The sequence below is a fragment of the Diaphorina citri genome, unplaced genomic scaffold, assembly GCF_000475195.1.
Source record: "Diaphorina citri unplaced genomic scaffold, Diaci psyllid genome assembly version 1.1 scaffold419, whole genome shotgun sequence".
Taxonomy (NCBI): domain Eukaryota; kingdom Metazoa; phylum Arthropoda; class Insecta; order Hemiptera; family Psyllidae; genus Diaphorina; species Diaphorina citri.
This window is the reverse complement of record NW_007377854.1, coordinates 42,915-64,433: the sequence shown is the minus strand read 5'-3', so window position 1 is coordinate 64,433 and position 21,519 is coordinate 42,915. Positions and strand designations below refer to the sequence as shown.

Below are 21,519 nucleotides of genomic sequence, written 5' to 3'. Positions count from 1 at the left end.
TGTCCAATCCCCCCGATATTTTTATTTTTTTTTTCATTTTTTTTTTTTTTTTTTTTCTTCTTCATTATAGGACTTTTTTAAAATTAGTCTAATAGAAATAGAGGAGGTCTCCACCTTGCAATAATTAGGGTAGGTAAATCACTTTCTTTTTCATAGGATCTTTAGGCGAAAGTGTAATACCAAAAAATTGAGAAATTGAGAGTTCAGGGGAGAACATTTGGCGGTGAAAAACCGCCAGAAAATGCCGAAATTTTGCACTTTTGTCAGTTTTTCGCTTATAACTCCTAAACTGTGCGTTTTCCATGTGAAAGTTTATGGGTATCAAAATTAAAGTAGGTAGGTACACATTGTGGAGGTTTTTTTTTTTTTTTTTTTTTAATGTTAAAACAGGGGATCACTAAGTTCTAAAGAATATAAAGATTCTAAAGAATAGTTCCATAAGGGTAATGAGAAAAGTTCTATTGAAAGAAAATCTGAAAAACACTGTACTTAAGCATCCACAGATGAATGGTTAGCTTCTTCCAGCTAAGCTTAACTTAGCAATGCCCTTCCTTGCACTCTTTCTCTCTCTCTCCCTCCTTTCTTTCCCTTGCACTCTTTTTCTCTCCCTTGCACTCTTTTTCTCTCCCTTGCACTCTTTCCCTTCCTCTCCTCTCTATTTTATTCAATTCAAAATCCCTTCACCCCTTTTCCATAATTCTTCCTTCCCTCCCTTACTGAATTGCTCATGAGTTGACTTTTGGTTTTGGATACAAAACATTATGAGTGGATGTGATTCATATTGTCTTAACCCTGCTTTATTAGCAAGGGGAATCTCCTCCCTGTTCAAAGTCCCCCAGCCAGACTTGGGAAGAACTTACAAACAAATAAAAAAAAAAAAAAAAATCCTATTATTTCTACATTCTTTCAGCCATGGCTGAGGCAGAACCGCGCTCACCCAGCGCACTCCGACGTCGCAAGAACCGACTGAAGCGCTCACGACAAAACGCATACGTCAAGCGCAAACTCGGACGTCGGCGGACGACGAAAATCAACGTCGAAATCGTCACGGATTTGCCGTCGCTAGTAGAGAAAACGCCAGTAAAGCTGCCACTGGTCGGCAAAACGACACCGGTTAAATACAATGGAGCCATCGGTGGAGGGCAGGGAGGGAAAACACCGAGCAAGAGTCACACCAAAGGTAAGTAGGTGTGTTTGAAATATGTATGTAGTATTTGTCGATTTGTATAAGCTTAACCCTACATTCAGGGGTGTTTGTACCTACACTTGTCTTAAGCCTCAGAGTGGGCTATCTCAACCAAACGTTTTGAGTTGCGCCCTTGTCACATTGTAAATTGTAAATAAATGTTGATTTTATTGTGATAATAATATACATACATTTGTAAACTACATACCAAATTTCAAGTCTCTAGCTTACACCGTTCCCGAGATATTGTTAAATTACACCGAAAACCGCCAAAAAGCGGTAAAATGCCGCCAACCGTTGCATCGATCTTAACCAAAAATTTCGTGTCGCATCCTTGTCACATTTGACATCTACTTACCAAATTTCAAGTCTCCAACTCTTACCGTTCTCGAGATATTTTGTTTACAGACAGACACACACACACACAGGACCAATGGCTGAAACTTTGGATTTAGGCTCGGACCTCAAAACGTGTTTTGGCACTAAAAACTGACCATCGAAATTTTGACCCGATTACATTACTTTCCTTCCTATAGGATAAGGAAAGTAAAAAGGACACTAGTCTGAAAAAGTAAAAAGATAAATATTTGATTTCATTTCATTCTCTCTTGGAGGGTTTCAGCAGTCATCTTATATTATAAGAAAAAGATCCATTCACTCATTCACATTTCATAGTTCACACACTGATCGCTCTATCTCGAGAACCACAACACCTAGAAAGCTGAAATTTGGTAGGCATATTCCTTTTATGGTCTAGGTGTGCAATAAGAAAGGATTTTGCGAAAATCTAAACCGATCCTGAGATATGATCAATTTTTGATCGCTAAAATCTCCATAAGAAATACACAGGAAGCAGAGACTGCGGGAGAGAAATGTTCCGCTCTCGATATAAGTTCTGTGGGTCAACGTAAAAAGAAGAACCAAAAAGGCAGATATATTTTGCAGAACTTCAAAGAATTATTATAGTTTATTTGTTAAAAGCCTTGTTAAAAGGCTTTTAACAAATAAAAGCCTTGTTAAAAGGCTTTTAACAAATAAAAGCCTTGTTAAAAGGCCTTTAACAAATAAACTATAATAATTCTATGAAGTTCTGCAAAAAAATCATTTCATTCTATTTATTATTTCAGAAGGAAACCGATCCTCTTCACTATGCTACATTCCAAAGAACAACTCGGCCGAGGTCTTCTGGCAGAGTGTACGCCCCTATGTAGATGACGTAGGAGATGCCGATGTTAAACTAATAGAAGATATGATTCAAGGATATGAGAGTGAGCGAGGTGCTATACCAGAGATTCCTGCACTGGGTGAGTTTTGTTTTGAGGAAACAAAAAAACCTGGCCAACGATTCTGCAAAAAAATCATTTCATTCTATTTATTATTTCAGAAGGAAACCGATCCTCTTCACTATGCTACATTCCAAAGAACAACTCGGCTGAGGTCTTCTGGCAAAGTGTACGCCCCTATGTAGATGACGTAGGAGATACCGATGTTAAACTAATAGAAGATATGATTCAAGGATATGAGAGTGAGCGAGGTGCTATACCAGAGATTCCTGCATTGGGTGAGTTTTGTTTTGAGGAAACAAAAAAACCTGGCCAACGAGAAAGAATAGAGTGGGAATAGGACTCCCATTGTTAACAAAACTCATAAATAAAGAATAGAGTGAGAAATTAGAAATTTTCAGAGCCACTAGTACATATCTTATTAATAAGAGATGTTCTAATGAGTTTAAAGCCCAGTTCGGAACGGCTGGCTTTCTCCTATCCTGTCTTCCTTCTCTCTTCGATTTCGGGACGATAAGACCATGGCAGTTACAGTTCCCTCTGTCAATCCTCTTTTAAAAAAAAAGAATATAGTGAGAAATTAGAAATTTTCAGAGCCACTGGTACATATCTTATTGATAAGAGATGTTCAAATGAGTTTAAAGCCCAGTTCTTTGTGTTAAGCAGATACCTTCTTCACAACTTTTGTGGGTTGTGGGTATCAAAGCATTACCAAGTGCCTCCTTTACTAGGTATTGATTTTCATCTAATCCTATTATCGTCAATCTACACTGGTAATGTCGCCACTGATTGCTACTCAATTAAAGTAGCTTCTCAATTCTCCTCACGAGGCTTAGTGAACCTCAAACTCCAAGTATAGAGCCGAAAAAACCTCGGCCCCGCCGGGAATCGAACCCGGAACCTGAAGAGAAAGAACCCTTGTATTTTGGGGAGGTTTTTTTTTTTTTTTTTTTTTTTTTTTTTTTTGTGTTAAATGGAAGTTCTTAGTTGAGAGGATCTTCTTTTTCTTTTTCTTCACCTTTTTCCGTGTACAGACGGGGTCGCCGTTTGTCGTCAGCCTCTCAATCAGCCCTAACTAGGGTGATTACTTTGGGCTGACATTTGGTTTTGGCTGCGAATTTCGCGAGTGGATGCCCTTCGCACTCAACCTTTTGCTATTTCTTTAGCAAACGGAAATTCAGGCCAGTACGTCAAAATATATAAGACCTTGGTTAGACTGCTTGGGAAAAGGGACTTTTCAGTCTTATCCCAGTAGGATAAACAAGGTATATTCTATTCTATTCTATTTATTCAATTGTGTCTGGCTAGGGGACGTTAAACAGAGAGTAGACTAGCGTCTGGCTGTGGGACGATAAACAGGGAGGAGAACAGCTAACCCTAACCAGCCTAGCAAGCTGGCAGTTCCTCAAAGGGTTCTCTCTGCTTTTAAAGACCAAGTACAAGTCCTCACGATGGTTGACTGCGGTTCAGGACGAGCCAGCCAATTTAACATGGCTAGAGCTAGAGACCATCACCCCGGTGTATAGCAGATACAAAAAGACATCTTTTCTTTATTCTGCTATCGCCATTCGGCGAAAGCTAAAGCCGCTACAACAACATTATTATCTACTAACACACAAAGAGCTCCGGAACCCTGCAACTATTAATAAAACATAGGTACCTATTTAGAGATTTTTTTCTTAGAGGTTTTATGATATTAGAGGGAACTGTAAGACCGTAACTGCTACAAGGTCTTATCGTACCGAAAGCGAAGAGTTTAAGAAGACATAAAATCCGCCCCGGGCGGGAATCAAACCCGCGACCTAGCGATTATTATAAATTTTTTTTATCCCCCCCCCCCTGTGTATAATAATAATAATAATAATAATTTAATCATTATAAATTCCCCCAGGTGATCACTACACCCGCTCAATCTCGGACCCCGCCCAACTTCTGTCCATCACATCTCGGCTGAAAAAATTCAAATCCTCCTCCGCTGTCCCTGGAATGGACCGGGGGGACGGGATAGGCGCTCGTCTCAAACATGGCTGTGACCAGATAGTGTTCAATAATAACCTTCATCTACCCAACACTCTCATCGATAGAATTGTATCTGTGCTACATCAGTGTGGTCCAAATAGTAAGTACATCCTATCCTGGTTTAAAACTTTGCTCTGGATGTACTCCGCAACCGCAATCTGAACATGATTTTGTTTTATGTTATGTATGTATGATTATTTGATTATGTTTTTTTAAAAAAAAATTAAGAAAAATACTCACTGAATTTTGAAATTATTATACTTATTTCAATAATATATATAAAAAACACTCAAACACAGGTTCTACTACTATTTGGTGGAACTTATATGGGTGTTTTAACCAGATTATAAATAAAAAATTAGAGAAGAGGAAAAAATATGCCCACAAATTGAATTTTTGAATGTTCAATCAATCTTCTTTATGTTCATAAATAAATAAAATGGTTTATGTAAAAAAAAAAAAAAAAAATGTAAGTGGTGCTATTGTCAGCTTGGTTCGCTTGGAAGGTAGCACGCGTGTCTTGTAAGCGCTAGGTCGAGGTGTTCGATTTCCATCAGGGGCGGACTTTGTCCTAAACAGATAATGTTCGTTCTCGGAACGGCTGGCTTTCTCCTATACTGTCTTCCTTCTCTCTTCGCTCTCGGGACGATGAGACCTTGGCAGTTACAGTGTCCTCTATCAAAACCTGATAAAATCCGCCCCGGGCGGGAATCGAACCCGCGGCCTAGCGCTTACAAGGCAGCCGCACTACCAACTAAGCTAACTAGGCTGGCATACTCCCTGTTTAAAATCCCCCAGACAGCGTTATTTTCCATCCAACTCGATAAGAATGAATAATAAAAAAAAGACTGAAATGTAGGACTGACTGAGAAAAAGAAAGACTTGAAGGACGAAGAAAAAAAGAATGGAAGTAAGAGGTGCTTTGAAGAAGATTTGTATTTTTGTATTTAGATGTAAAATCAATTTAACTCCAAAAATTTAGGGTCAGCAGGGGTAATTTTGAGACAGCTATTTCTAAAGTCCGTATTTTTTTATACTGTCTGCTAAGGCCAGCCACTCACTATCAGGTAGACCTGATCAGGTCCGCCTGTCAGGTCTACCTGATAGTGTGTGAGCTCATCAGGTATCAGGTAGACCTGACAGGCGGACCTTTTCAGCCGAAACTGTCAGGTTTACCTGATAGTGTGTGTGCTCATCAGGTAGACCTGACAGGCAGACCTTTTCAGCCGAAACTGTCAGGTCTACCTGATAGTGAGTGGCTAGCCTAATGCTAAAAAGTCATCAATCCAACAACCAACTACAAAAAAAAAAAAAAAAAAAGAAAGATAGGTAGGTACTTTTTTCCGATATTACCCCAACAACCAACAAAAAAAAAAAAAAAAAAAAAAGATAGATAGGTAGGTACTTTTTTCCGACACTTTTTACATTTTTTGTCGTGTGACTATGAACCTTTGAGGAGATTAAGTTACCCTTACTCACCCAAATTCTCTTGGTAATGCAAAAATTTTATTTAATTAATTTCGCGATATATCTTTTTTCGGATGAATTAGTCTTCGCCTCTATGTAAACTGTCATTTTATTTATTTTCCTGTATTGTATGTTCCAAAAACTCAAATAAAGAGGCTTTCAATTTTATTGATTGAATCGAAGAAAATTTTGTTTTGATTGTTTGTTTGTATTTTTCTTCTTCTTTCGAAGAGGTTTGATAAGAAGAACTATAAGAACGGAGGTCTTATCGTCCCGAAATCGAAAGAAGGACAGGATAGGAGAAAGTCAGCTTTTTTTACAGACAAAAAATTATAATGCATGATGGATAAAAAAAAGTTTTCCGACCAACACCCTTTTCCCATCAATGGCCTCTAGTTAGTCTTTGTGCCCATGCAGCCCATGTAAATTGTCATTTTATAATTTATTTATTTTCTGTATTCATCTTCTCAAACACAAATAAAGAGGCTTTCAATTTTATTGGTTGAATCAAAGAAAATATTGTTTTTTTTTTTTCTTCTTCTTTTGAAAAGGTTTGATAGAAAATCATCCAAATGATTGATTCCGTGACTGGCTGTTGCGGGGCCCACTCAGCCTCGTGAACAGCTTTTGATTAAAATAGAATAGAATAGATTTTAATGTCAAAGTGGAAGGAATAGAAGAGATTTTGAGTAAAACTAGAGCAGAATAGATTTGAATTAAAATAGAACAGAAATAAAATTCACATTAGAATGGAATAGATTTGAATTAAAATCATCTCTAAACGGGATTTAATTAAGATAGAATAGATTTTCATATGAAAATGGAATAGAATAGATTTTAAAATTGAACAGAACAGATTTCAATACACCTTGGGATTTTTGGGAGACCTTCCCAATTTCAAATACCCACCAATGCAGTCTCAGGAGTGCAATGCCCAAAACCCTGGATTCAAAACCGGCCTATGATTTGAATCCCAGTAGCGAAATAGAATAGAATAGAATAGAATAAAATATACATAGATCATTAATACTGTTACGGGGGGATGCTTCATTTGTACATACAAAAAAGTCCCAAGAAAAACATTTTGTGGGCCAAAATTAGGTTCATTAACAATTTTTGTTCCAAATACCCATGAAAACCAAAATACGAAGAAAAATACGTACTATGCATCTACAACAGTGACATGTTGTGATATCTGGCTTTTTATAAATTAGAGAAATATTAGAACCACGACCAGGATTAGAACTAGGAAACAAATGATGATCACTTCCATGTGAGAGATGACGGGTTTCTGTAAATGATTAGAGAGAAATATTAGAACCACGACCAGGATTAGAACTAGGAAACAAATGATGATCACTTCCATGTGAGAGATGACGGGTTTCTGTAAATGATGAAAGAAAATGACTGTTAGCATTTTGACAAATAATTTATATTGAGGGAGTACTATGTAACTTAGTGGATTTCCATTTATATTTTGTAATGTAAATTGCAGTTTCTTTGTGTTATTGTGTCACAACTTTGGTGCTCACTGCAGCATTGTAGGATTTTCCCAATATCTCAATAATGGTTCCCAAGAATGAAAATAATTTATTATGATTAATTCATGCAAAAAGTAAGTACCCAGTTTATTTTATTGTACATTAGCAAAATTAATCAATGTTATTAGTAAACATATGGTTCCCAAGAATGAAAATAATTTATTATGATTAATTCATGCAAAAAGTAAGTACCCAGTTTATTTTATTGTACATTAGCAAAATTAATTAATGTTATTAGTAAACATATGTAGCATCTACGAACATTTATCAAAATGATTCAAAACAGATGAGATAGACACATTGATTGACAAACACATCAAAACTGGAAGACGAATGTTAAATTAATAGGGTATTTTACCAATGACTTAATGAGAGATTTCACTAATGTGAGAATTTTTAATGGTCCACAAAAGACGGAGGTTTTAAAAACTCCTGTTTGGATCATTAAAAACTTTTGTTTAGATCATTAAAAAAATCCTTTTTGGATCATTACAAATTCTCCCATTAGTGAAATCTCTCATTAAGTCATTGGTGAAATCCACCATAAATTTGTTATGTTAAAAGTACAGTATAAATAAGAGAGACAGATGTTATAAGGCGAGACAAACAGTTTGTACGCAAGTTCAATGAAGTGCGAGTATTTTAGGACAACATATGTTAAAACAAAACTGAAAGACAGATGTTAATGTTAAGTAAAACACATGTTAAAACAAATACTGCAGACGATATGTTAAATGAAATGTAAAATGTTAAAGTACATGTTAAAATAAATGTTAAACAACATACAACAGACAGGGGGGTGTTAAACAAGAGTTGACAAACAAACATGTAAAAAAAACACACATGTTCGACATACGGTTTTATAACACCTGTTTAGAAGTGAGAAAACTGGTAACAGAAGGTTAACAGATTAAAAATGGGGGGAAAACATGTTAAAAACGAAAGTTAGACATAACCAAAAATTGAATTTGGCCCGAAGGACCAAAAAATCGAAATCTGGCCCGAAGGGCCAAAAATTGAAATCTGGCCTGAAGGACCAAAAATTGAAATCTGGCCTGAAGGACCAAAAATTGAAATCTGGCCTGAAGGACCAAAAATTGAAATCTGGCCCGAAGGACCAAAAATTGAAATCTGGCCCGAAGGGCCAAAAATTGAAATCTGGCCTGAAGGACCAAAAAAATGAAAATCTGGCCCCAAGGACCAATATATCAAAAATTTCAATTACTTGGTCCTTTTAGCCGAATTGGATTATTTGGTCCTTCGGGCCGGATTTTAGGTATTTTGTCCTTCGGGCCGGAGTATGCTTGTTAATACTAAATTCTATTAAAGCAAAATTAATTTCATGTAAATTCAAATCTTATGAACAGGATTAAAGGTAGAAAAGAAAAACACGTGTTAAACAAAACACCTGTTTAGAAGTGAGAAAACTGATAACGAAGATAACACATAAACACATATGTTATAACCATACAAACATACATATATTGTGTTAAATAACAAAACCAACACATGTTAAATACAGGGTAGAGGACCCAAAAAACAAAAAGCGTGTGTTACATAGGTTACAGTTAAATGTTAAATTATGTACATATGGTAAAAGCCCGTGGCACAATGAGCGGGTAGCACACTGGCCTTGCACGCAGAAGGTCTGGGTTCAATTCCTAAGGGTGTCAAAAAACTTCAAAACTACTCCCAAAGGAATGTAGAAAAAAAATTGTCCGAACCATTTGGTTACTTTAAAAAGCATCAGTCTGGTGATGGACCTAACAAATAACGAGAAGAAGATAAGGAGAGGAAATTTACAAATAAAATAGGTGTGGGTGAATTTTAATATATTGTACAAACCGAGAGATAGAGATATGATTAGTGCTGATGTAAGAAGAAGAGGAGAAGATCTAGATAGAATTGAAGACGAGAAAAAATACCTGGACAGAGTGTGATTTAGAGGCCTTGTGAATCGATCCGTTGAATAAATGGAACGATACAGGATATGTATGTATGTAATTGTTAATTGACAAGTTCGCGGATGATATTATTGAGACAATCTGCTGGAATTTAGACCCGAAACGTCCAATACAAAACAAGATACATATGTGTCAACTTCAAGTCCAGAACAACCACAACATTGTAAGTTAAGCTTGATTAGTGGGGCAAATTATATATGATTTAAATTTACCTGCATTATTTCTGTATTTCATCACTCCCCGATCATCTTCTTCCAAGGCAGGATTATTATCTTCTTCATTGGAATCAGAGGAAAGCGAGAAGTCCTCAATGTCTTCAGCAGACCGGAGTGGTATCTGCTCATCCAACGTGGTGCTGGACGTGCGAGTTTCGGCCTTCGCTGCCAATCTGAAAAGGAGAGAAAACGAAGAAATAAGGAAACCATTAACTAATATGTATTTGAGTCAGCTCTCATGGCGTAGTGGTCACTGTGCTCGCCTTGCACGCGATAGACCCGAGTTCGATTCCCGGCGGGGTCAAGAAATTGATTATCTTTTCTTAGAAGCTTTTTCATAATATTATCAGCTTAGGAAAAGATCTCTATTATGTAAAATGTTATTTAAATAAATAAATAAATAAATAAATAAACAAATAAAATTACCTGGTATATACTCGGGATTGATGGATGGTACGAGTAGAGAAGTGACAGCACGTTCTCTCCTATAGTATATGACGCCAAGGAATATTAGAACCACGACCAGGATTAGAACTAGGAAACAAATGATGATCACTTCCATATGAGAGATGACGGGTTTCTGTAAATGATTAGAGAAAATGACTGTTAGCATTTTGACAAATAATTCAAATAAAATTACCTGGTATATACTCGGGATTGATGGATGGTACGAGTAGAGAAGTGACAGCACGTTCTCTCCTATAGTATATGACGCCCAGGAATATTAGAACCACGACCAGGATTAGAACTAGGAAACAAATGATGATCACTTCCACGTGAGAGATGACGGGTTTCTGTAAATGATGAGAGAAAATGACTGTTAGCATTTTGACAAATAATTTATATATTCAATATGTTTATTTAATGTTTATCAATTTGACAAAAAATTGTAAAACACAATTTTGGAGTAGAAATAATAGAAAGTGGAAATAATTGCCTCGTGAAGAAAATGAGTAGCTATGACACATAAATGCGCATAGCGACCGGTGCCAGCATGGTAGGTAAACATTGGATGTTAGGATTAATGAGATATGTATTGGGAAAATCCTACAATGCTGCAGTGAGCACCAAAGTTGTGACATAATAACACAAAGAAACTGCATTTACATTTACATTACACATATGTATTTTTTGTTTACAAATGTCGGGACATTGACCATTGGTCCATTTTCATAAACCATTTACTAATGATTTTTTTTTTTTAAGCCTCTGCTCTTGGATATTAAATTCCGGACGGTCACCCATCCAATCAATCACCACACTCGACGTTGCTTCTCACCTGAGTTTATTCTCAGCACAGGCTGCACTATGGTAGTACGATACTTGTCGGAAGGAAGCGGCTATATCTCGCTCTAAATCGGCCAATATTTCCATGAACGTGGGCCGGGCTTGGGGTTTGAATTGCCAGCAGCGTCGCATTAGATTGAATAGTCTGTCGGGACAATTATCTGGTCGGACCAGTATACCTCCACCTGAAAAACAAAAATAGATTAGAATTATAGAATAGAATTATTGATATTATTGAATAGAATTATCGATATTATTCAAAGGATTTTGGAGTAGAAATAATAGAAAGTGGAAATACTGGAAGTTTTCAAAGGATTTTGGAGTAGAAATAATAGAAAGTGGAGCTGATGGAAGTTTTCAAAGGATTTTGGAGTAGAAATAATAGAAAGTGGAAATAATGGAAGTTTTCAAAGGATTTTGGAGTAGAAAAAATATAAAGTGGAAATACTGGAAGTTGAGATGATCGAGGTTCTACTGTATGTTGCTAGGAACTATATTATTGAATATTATTGAATAATAGAAGGAATAGAATTATTGATATTATTGAATTATTTATTGATATTATTGAATAATAGAAGGAAAATTCAATATGTTTATTTAATGTTTATCAATTTGACAAAAAATTGTAAAACACAATTTTGGAGTAGAAATAATAGAAAGTGGAAATAATGGAAGTTGAAATAATCGAGGTTCTACTGTATGTTGCTAGGAACTTACTTCTATGTCAAAGTAAAGCTCCTTCGTCCAATCGCCTTCACCGTGCAAACTGACAGCTCTTACTCGGATACTGTAGTTACCAGCCAGCAAGTCGGACCGAATCTCGTATCTGCAAATAGAACAAAAGAAAAAAAATTGATTAAGCTTGAATACTCCAGGCAAATCGAAAATAGCGAAATATAGCACCAAATTGAAAATAATAATAATACACTTCAATATTTTAGAATTTTCCTCGTTCGAATCAGTGGCGTGGGGTTGATTTTTCATCAGTGACGGATGGTACTTTGCAGGTTTTGCTGATTTTATGAAATAATACTTTGCTTTAGAGGCTTCAGATACTAGTTTATCTGATTTTGTACTAATTTATTGTTTGAAAAGTTAGGGACATGTATTATTTTATTTTCATTTGTAAAAAAAATTAACAATTTCTTTGTTGTTATTATGTCACAACTTTGGCAGCATTGTAGGATTTTTCCCAATACATATCTCAATAATCCTAACAACCAATGTTTACCTACCATGCTGGCACCGGTTGATTGTAGGATTTTTCCCAATACATATCTCAATAATCCTAACAACCAATGTTTACCTACCATGCTGGCACCGGTCGCTAAGGTAGGATTTTTCCCAATAAGTATCTCAATAATCCTAACAACCAATGTTTACCTACCATGCTGGCACCGGTCGCTATGCACAGGATTTTTCCCAATACATATCTCAATAATCCTAACAACCAATGTTTACCTACCATGCTGGCACCGGTCGCTATGCGCACTTATTCCCAATACATATCTCAATAATCCTAACAACCAATGTTTACCTACCATGCTGGCACCGGTCGCTATGCGCATTTACAATTTTACATATTGTCATACTACTCATTTTCCTCACGAGGCTGAGTGGGCCCCGTAACGGCCAGTCACGGAATCAATCATTTGCATGATACAAATTTCTTGGATTTTCCTCACGAGGCTGAGTGGGCCCCGCAACAGCCAGTCACGGAATCAATCATTTGCATGATACAAATTTCTTGATTCTCAATAATCCTAACAACCAATGTTTACCTACCATGCTGGCACCGGTCGCTATGCGCATTTACATGTCATAGCTACTATTTCCTCACGAGGCTGAGTGGGCCCCGCAACAGCCAGTCACGGTATCAATCATTTGCATGATACAAATTTCTTGACCCTTTCCTCACGAGGCTGAGTGGGCCATTGTTCATACAACATTTGGACTGGCACCGGTCGCTATGCGCATTTACATGTCATAGCTACTCATTTTCCTCACGAGGCTGAGTGGGCCCCACGCAATAGCCAGTCACGGAATCAATCCTTTGCAGATACAAATTTCTTGACCCCGCCGGGAATCGAACCCGGGTCTCCCGCGTGCAAGGCGAGTGCAGTGACCACTACGCCAACTTGACCCCGCCGGGAATCGAACCCGGGTCTCCCGCGTGCAAGGCGAGTGCAGTGACCACTACGCCATGGGAGCTGACTATTTTGGGAGCTGATTATTTTCATTTAATGTAGGTACAAATGAAGGCTTTCCCTCGGTTGATATCTTGAAAGGGGTTCGTCTGGGACATCAGGTTGACTTTTTTGGGGTAGCAGTTAGCCCCTTGAGCTGGTTGTAACTGACGGGCAAATTGAAAATTCACCAAAGAAGGGGAACGCCGAGGTAATACCGCGTAAGTTCATTTAGCCTGATATGATCTTAGCACTCTTGGCAGTTGTGAACAGACAACAGACCATGTCTCAGATGAAATAAAAAGGAAACTTCAAGGGAATGAAAAATTCACCAAACAATACCTACCCAGCCTATATGAACATATGTAATGTACCGACGTATGAAGAGTCTGGATGTTTTTTTCTGTTTGCCATGTGAAATAAAGTTTTTGCACTTTCTGTTTTGTTTTGGGCAGAGTAATAATTCATTGCGCCCAAACCTAGGGAGGGAAAAAGAAGGAAAAGAAAGAAGAGAGGGGGAGAGAGGGAGAAAAGAAAGAAAGAGACGTATTACTGTAAACCAGGGGGTAGCTATAGCGTTACAACATCCGACATGTAGCTAGATAAATGCATAGGTGCCTATGTCTATTAAACAGTGTGTACCGAAAGTATGTACCACCACCATGCTACTAGTACACTACATCACTAGAAGATGACTATTCAAATGAACATCAGCTGTTTTGAAGAATCACCCTTCATTGGTTCTTATGATGTATGTAGGTTTCAGACAGGGATATGGGAGATGACCAGTTAATTAAAAAAAAAATGTATACCTACTTTCGAGTTAGTAAAAAGAAACAAAAAAAGAAACAACAAAAAAAAAAAAAAAAAAAATAAAATGTATACGCCTACTTTCGATTTAGTTAGATAACTTCTGCTCGATGTACCTTCAAGCGTTTCCAAAATGAAAACTGGGGGTACTGACATTGCTGGAACACCCTATATGTACAGTGTTGCCTGTGAGATGGCTGATATACACATGTTGCCACTGCCAATAGTTTTCAGAAGAAAAGTTCAAGTTGTAGACACAGGAGAAATGCTCAAACTTTTGACGATCGTGTAAAAAAACAGAATTTATCGTGTACATAGTTTTTATAAATAGAATGCTTCCGTTGATCGCTACCTTCCTGGTAATGTGGGAATAGAAGTCGTCCTGTCTTCCAGAATGAGTTATTTCTTTTTAATTTATTAGGAAACAGTGGCAGAAAACTCCGTTGAGATATACGTAGAGAGAAAACTAAGAACGTGTTTGGAATATTTATGTGTGCATGTAGCCTACCAGGTCGATCCGAGTCCAGTCGCATTGCCTGCGAAAAAATAGAAAGTAGATAGAGAGGAACAATGTGGTTCTGGTTGGGAAATGTGGAATAAAGAAAGTAGTTATGATGGTGATCGTGTTTTTCAAAAGGCGAGGCTACTCTATTGCGTCTATTCCAAGCCTCAGCACAAGTTTTCGACCCCGAGACCTCCAGTTTTACCAGGCGGCTTGGCATTTACCACCGTTGAGTCCAAAGCTCAGGTCTACTTTATTTCTTTTTCACGAACTTTTAGGTCTCATTCTGGCTGAGTCCAGCCTAGTTAGCTTAAGTTGGTAGCAGCGTCTGCTTGTAGGCGTAGGCCGCGGGTTCGATTCCGCCGGGCGGATTTATCCTGGACTGGGATAATGTTCGTTCTCGGAACGGCTGGCTTTCTCCTATCCCTGTCTCCTTCTCTCTTTTCGATTTCGGGACGATAAGACCATAGGCAGTTACAGTTCCCTCCTGTCAAACTCCTCTCAAAAAAAAAAAAAAAAAAAAAAAAAAGACTTTTCAGTCTCATTCTGGCAGGATAAACAAGGTACCCATATTCCATTCTATTCTATTCTACTTCATTTCAATCTTCCACATCCATCATTGGGCACCTCTCACCGCTACTCCGTTCATTATAGCCAACAATACTATCATTATAGCCAGCAATAGTATCATTATTTTTACGACTCGCACAGCTACATAAGCAATAAGCATAAACAAAGGATACTTTGTGGTTTCCATTATCCGTACTGAGTTTAGATGTAGGCATTTTATTCGACCGGAAACCGTATGCCTTTTCTCTGTAGATACGGGATGGACTTCCACTCGGTCTGTTTGATACAGGAGTCGTATTAACTTTGGGAAAAGAATGGCGCATAATTCACAACATTCCCTCAATAATAGAGAGTTTTTGCAACCAAAATTGGCGTCCCTTTAACTGGAACTCTTCATTTTCGCATAAGGCGCTTTAACATGTTAATGTCATTCGCGCCGTTAACTGATGAACTCTTTAACGACTCGCTAATGATGTTGCCATGTACTTGCCTTGTAAGCGCTAGATCGGGGCGGATTTTATCCTAAGTCAATAAGGTTCGTTCTCGGAACGGCTGGCTTTCTCCTGTCCTGTCTTCCTTTTCTCCTAGCTTTCGGAACGATTAAACCTTAGCGGTTTTACCGTTCCTTCTATCAAACCTCTTGAAAACCTCGAGCATGGTCAGAGGCAAAAACTTTGAACCTCAAGTCATCAGAAACAACACAAAAACACAATAACGTTTTGTTTTGTTTTTTTGTTTTTTTTTTGTTTTTTTTTTTTTTTTTTTTTTTCAAAAAAGTTTTTTTTTTTTTTTTTTTTTTTTTTTTTTTTTTTTTTTTTTTTTTTTTTTTTTTTTTTTTTTCACGACGTCAAATCGACGTGGTGTCGGCGGGAGCGCGTCACACAAGAGGCAGAATATTATATTTTCCATTTTCAAATTTCATCAGTAAAATAGGTTCTTCAAAATTAATAATTACTCCCGAAAGGCAAAGGGCCTTTACCCTTGACAAATGGAGTGTGCCAGAGGGCACGTGATGTCCAAATTCAGCCCTAATATGTACTAATTACATTATGTTGGTTTACCCAGTAGTCATTCTATTTGTGCTATTTAAAACAGAGGCCATCATTATCCAAGAGTAATAGCAGTGGCGTAGCGTGGTCTAACTCCAAGTGTAGGGCGGACACTAATTTCTATGTTCTATCACAATCCGCCCCGGGCGGGAATCGAACCCGCGGCCTAGCGCTTACAAGGCAGACGCACTACCAACTAAGCTAACTAGGCTGGCTATTTTACAACTTGATTTAACAGTTGTAAGAAGTAAGAGGGATACCTCTAAGGGGGAAAATGTGATTGAATTAAATTCTGAGGTTTAATTAAATTTGTTAGAATCGTGTTACAATTTTACAATTGAATATTTTTGCAGAAACAAAAAGGACCCAAAATCATACGAAATGAAGCGAAAAACACAGGTAGATTTTAAGGGGGAAAAAACTGGAAGTTACACAACTTGATGTTCCCTCAAATCTGTGTTTTTTGCTTTAAATATTTTTTACAACAATATTAAAAAAAAAACCAATATATAAGACCTTGTTTAGACTGCGAGAGTAAAGGGACTTTTCAGTCCTATGCTGGTATTATAAACAAGGTATATTCTATTCTATTACCAATATTATCATCCCGAAATCAGAGAGGAGGACAGAATAAGAGAAAATCAGCCTTTCCATGATCAAACCTTATCCTTAGAGGAAAAAATTTGCCGCAAGTGGGGCTCAAACCCACATTTTGAGGTCCCCCTGAGTCCAAAACGGTGTTTTTCCCGTTGTTAGAGCCTTGTTAATTTTGTACGCTGTAGAAATAGAAGGAAAAAGTCACACAACATTCAAGGTATATTTTTACTAAAATTTAATCGTACATTTCATTTTTATTACTTAGGTTAAAAATTTCAAGTGAATATAATATCATACAAGATTATTATTATTATTATTATTATTATTATTATTATTATTTTTGTCTCAGGAAGAGGACGAAGTACTGGCCGAGATTCTCAAGTGCCGTTCAGAACTCTCCCAGGTGTGTTCCGAGAACAAGTCCATGCTCTCCTCGCTCCTAGAACAACTCGTGTTCGAGTCGCGCCGCAACAAAATCCAAGCCAAGTTGACCGCCATCGACACGGAACTGTGCGGCATTGTACGGAAACTCAGTGCGGCAAGACAGAAGGCGGAAACCGCCGGCACCCCGTTAGGGACGCCCTTCCGCAAGGACAATGTCGTAGCGGCGGTAAATCACGGTAAAACCCCGTTCAATGCGGTGCGAAATCTGGGGAAGGAGTCGGCAACGCACGGCAACTGTACCGATAGGTAAGTAATTTGTCCGTGGAAAAGAAAAGCTCCTTTTTGTATTTAACCTAACTCTATAATAACACTAATCACAGCTCTAATTGTGAAAACTCCTTCTTGCATTTAACGTAACCCTATAATAACACTGGTCACTGCTCATTTGTGCCAGTTCCTTTGGTAGCAATATTCTACGGACGTGACTTCTGCACAAGTACCGTAATTTGTAATATCTCTAGTAGCGCGGTCAAACTTTCTTGACTTGGCGGGGCGGAGCGCTACCGCGCTCCTTAATGATACTTTATTTATTTGTAATAACAATTTTACAATTTTCTTCTTCTTTTCCCGTGTACAGACGGGGTCGGCGTTTTTTCGTCAGCCTCTCAATCAGCCTTAACCAGGGTGATTGCTTTGGGCTGACATTTGATTTTGGCTGCAAATTTTACGAGTGGATGCCCTTCGCACTCAACCTTTGCTATTTCTTTAGCAAGGGAAATTCAAGCTGGTGTACTCCCTGTTTAACGTCCCCCAGCCAGACATTACCCATACTTAAAATGAATACTTAGATCTGGCTGGGTGATATACATTTCAGTGGCGGTCGGACAGAGTGTAAACTCGGTTTGAGCAATCTGATTGGCTAAAAAGTTTGAAATGAACCAATCAAATTGTGATCCTGGTCACAAAGCATGAACATTGGGGGGTCAAAGACTCAAGAGATTCTCTGATCTTCCTGTCATAAAAATTGCCCGTGGAATGGAAGCCTCAACCTAGCACCTACAATGCAGGCACGCTACCTTCCAAGCTAACCAGGCTAATTTTAGAAGATCTATTTTAATTTAAGTATTTATCTTGGAAATCAATTGTTACTCGGTAGATTTTACTTTGAAAGATATTGAATGCTAACTGGATAAAATATCCCGTTTTGAAAACATACATACATAAATTCTACAAGTATACCTATAGGTAAAGGTTGCCTCGGTGGCGTAGTGGTCAAGACGCTCGCCTGGTGAACAGGTGGGCGTGGGTTCGATCCCAGCCGAGGTATGGAATTTTATCCTCATTTATTTGAGAATTTGACCACATAATAATGGAGCTCTCGGGGTTAGGTGGTAGAGAACGCCTAAGGCGTTAACCTCGCCTAGTGGTTGCCTTCCACTCAAGAGTCTATTATTATTATCGTCCTGAGAGCGAAGAGAGAAGGAAGCCAGGATATCAGAAAGCCAGCTATCCCAGGAACGAACCTGATTTGTTCAGGATAAAATCCGCTTTGCCCGGGAATCGATCCCGCGGCCTATCACTTACAAGGTTAGACGCGCTACTCATCAAGCTGACTGCCGATTACAATTTGACGTGGTTTATTTAGAACTTCACAGAGAAACAAAATCTCAACTCAAGATTGACTTGGTGTACCTGCCTATCTGCTTAATACAGAGTTTGCAAATCAAGATCTTCAGTTCAATTGCTAATTGTAGTTCAATTAATTACAATTAACAAACGTAGGTAATTGATGGGTATACGAAACTCTATGCGTACAAATTGTAGGCTATTACCAATAGAAGTAGGCGTGGCTAAACTATTACCAATACTTCCGGTAGGCGTGGCTAGGCTATTACCAATAGAAGTAGGCGTGGTCAGGCTATTACCAATAGAAGTAGGCGTGGCTAAACTATTACCAATACTTCCGGTAGGCGTGGCTAGGCTATTACCAATAGAAGTAGGCGTGGTCAGGCTATTACCAATAGAAGTAGGCGTGGCTAAACTATTACCAATACTTCCGGTAGGCGTGGCTAGGCTATTACCAATAGAAGTAGGCGTGGCTAAACTATTACCAATACTTCCGGTAGGCGTGGCTAGGCTATTACCAATACTTCCAGTAGGCGTGGCTAGGCTATTACCAATAGAAGTAGGCGTGGTCAAGCTATTACCAATATTAGACCCAGGACTGGGCAAATTATTGACAAAGTTCGAAGTTGGCCCGCCGCGCGGCACTGTAGTAGCATTTCCCAGAGTCGAATTTCCTTGGATAGCGTTCCCGATAGATCTAAAATTTCCTATCGTAGTAGCAGCAACATTTCCTGAAGAGGGATTCGCCGCAGCGTTTCCAATGGTGGCAGAATTTCCTAGCGGAGCTGAATTTCCCGTAGAATTTCCGATGTCATTTGTCAGCGACGCTGGCTGAGCAGGATTCCCGGTCGCGTTCGACAGGGGCGGTGAGTTAGCTGGATTCCCAGCGATCGCATTGGAAGAACGTCCCGTGCTGGTCGGATTCCTCCCTGTGTAATTCATGGCAGCGTAATTCCCGCCCGGGTTAGCTGGATTCCGTTCGACCGTAGCTGAATTTCCTTTCGGATTGGTGCCACTCGTTGGATTTCTTTCGGGGCCTAAATCGTTCGTTGTCATAGCAACAGAGGGAGCGTTGTTTGTCTGAGAAACGCGTCTTTCTGTCTCCATAGCAACGGGACGTGTTGTCATAGCAACGGAGGGAGCGTTGTTTGTCTGAGAAACGCGTCTTTCTGTCTCCATAGCAACGGGTAGAGAGTGCGTACTGCTTCCTTCACCAAGCGATTTCAGGCTCGGCCTCGCCAGGGATGAAAACTGTCGACTTTCACCATCCAACCCTGCTCGGTTATTAAGCGGTTGTAAGTTTGTCTGAGAAACGCGTCTTTCTGTCTCCATAGCAACGGGTAGAGAGTGCGTACTGCTTCCTTCACCAAGCGATTTCAGGCTCGGCATCGCCAGGGATGAAAACTGTCGACTTTCACCATCCAACCCTGCTCGGTTATTAAGCGGTTGTAGTTCGCTTTCACTCGCGTTCAAATCTTGACTTCGCTTCTCACGGTTATTCTTGAAATTTTGACCGTCCCGGCCAGGCTTGTCTATGTTGTCCCGGCTCCCTGGTTCAGCGTCCCGGTAGCGACCCAATGAGTCCGAGTAGCGACCCAGTGACCCTTCCTTGGGATAGTCCGAGTAGCGACCGAGCGTGCTGGGGCAGCTCGAATCCAAATAAGCGCGACTGTCTTCGGAGCGGCCCATGGTGCTGTTTTTGCTACCGTAGCGACTGTCGGTGCTGGTCGCTACTGTGTCCCGGTAGGGAGAGTAGCGACTGGTAGCGACTGCGGGTGTCGGCTGGTTGAGACGATAGGCGCTGCCGGTTATAGAGGGGGGACCTGAAACCAGAAGAAAACAGGTTCATTGTGACGTTAAAATGTTGCGAAAAAAAGTGCCAAAGTGTAAATATGCTTCCAGGAATGAAGCTTGTTCCAAGACACTTTTCTAAATGAATTAAAAAATATCTGAAATTTTCAGGTGCATTTCGTTAAAGTAAGTAAATGTTAACTGTTTCGTATTTTCGTTTTTAAAGTGTTAATTGTTAACTGATCTTATATTTTGGTCGTGACAGAAAGACTACAACATAGAATAGAAAGATCTAGACTGAAATGGTATGGTCATGTAAAGAGGATGGATGAGCAGAGAATTGCCAAGAAAATGTTTGAACTAAAAGTGGATGGTGTGAGACCAAAAGGTAGACCCAGAATGAGAATATGGATATGATTAGTGTGATGTAAGAAGAAAGAGGAGAAGATCTAGATAGAATTGAAACGAGAAAAATACCGCAGAGTGTGATTAGAGGTTGTGAATCGATCTTGAATAAAATGAACGATACAGGATATGTATGTATGAATTGTTAATTGAAGTTCGCGGATGATATTATGAGACAATCTGCGGAATTTAGACCCTGAAACGTCCAATACAAACAGATACATATGTGTCAACTTCAAAGTCCAGAACAACCACAACATTGTTAAGTAGCTTGATTTAGTGGGAAATTTATTATGATTTAAATTTATGCATTATTTCTGTATTTCATCACTCCCGATCATCTTCTTCCAAGGCAGGATTATTATTTTCATTCATTGGGAATCAGAAGGAAAGCGAAGAAGTCCTCAATGTCTTCAGCAGACCGGAGTGGTATCTGCTCATCCAACGTGGTGCTGGAACCGTGCGAGTTTCGGCCTTCGCTGCATCTGAAAGGAGAGAAAAGAAGAAATAAGGAAACATTAACTAATATGTATTTGAGTCAGCTCTCATGGCGTGTGGTCACTGTGCTGCCTTGCACGCGATAGGACCCGAGTTCGATTCCGCGGGTCAAGAATTGGTATATCCAAATGATTTGATT

General features: G+C 38.9%; 2 protein-coding genes and 2 long non-coding RNA genes across 4 annotated transcripts in view; 2 read left to right on the top strand and 2 right to left on the bottom strand.

Annotated features, from left to right (window-relative positions):
* LOC103508642 (transcriptional adapter 3) overlaps positions 1 to 4,650 on the top strand; it is a gene marked incomplete in the record, with an annotated part of 7,004 nt that extends 2,354 nt beyond the window's left edge. Inside the window, 3 exon segments of the mRNA XM_017443840.2 lie at positions 911 to 1,180; positions 2,314 to 2,490; positions 4,361 to 4,650. Of these exon segments, the coding sequence (XP_017299329.1) occupies positions 911 to 1,180; positions 2,314 to 2,490; positions 4,361 to 4,650 (737 nt within the window).
* Positions 4,651 to 5,399: 749 nt separating this feature from the next.
* LOC113467162 lies at positions 5,400 to 5,832 on the bottom strand. Its single transcript, XR_003391333.1, has 2 exons — positions 5,734 to 5,832; positions 5,400 to 5,528 (listed from the first exon to the last, which is right to left on the bottom strand). It is a non-coding gene; the product is annotated as an uncharacterized LOC113467162 (long non-coding RNA).
* On the top strand, positions 5,423 to 5,779 carry LOC113467163. Its single transcript, XR_003391334.1, has 2 exons — positions 5,423 to 5,555; positions 5,619 to 5,779. It is a non-coding gene; the product is annotated as an uncharacterized LOC113467163 (long non-coding RNA).
* Positions 5,833 to 7,165: 1,333 nt separating the features above from the next.
* LOC103508641 (insulin-like growth factor 1 receptor) overlaps positions 7,166 to 21,519 on the bottom strand; it is a gene marked incomplete at its 5' end in the record, with an annotated part of 55,275 nt that continues 40,921 nt past the window's right edge. Inside the window, 3 exons of the mRNA XM_026823198.1 lie at positions 7,166 to 7,339; positions 9,635 to 9,848; positions 10,955 to 11,147. Coding sequence (XP_026678999.1) covers positions 7,166 to 7,339; positions 9,635 to 9,848; positions 10,955 to 11,147 — 581 coding nt within the window. The remainder of the gene's footprint in view (positions 7,340 to 9,634; positions 9,849 to 10,954; positions 11,148 to 21,519) is intronic.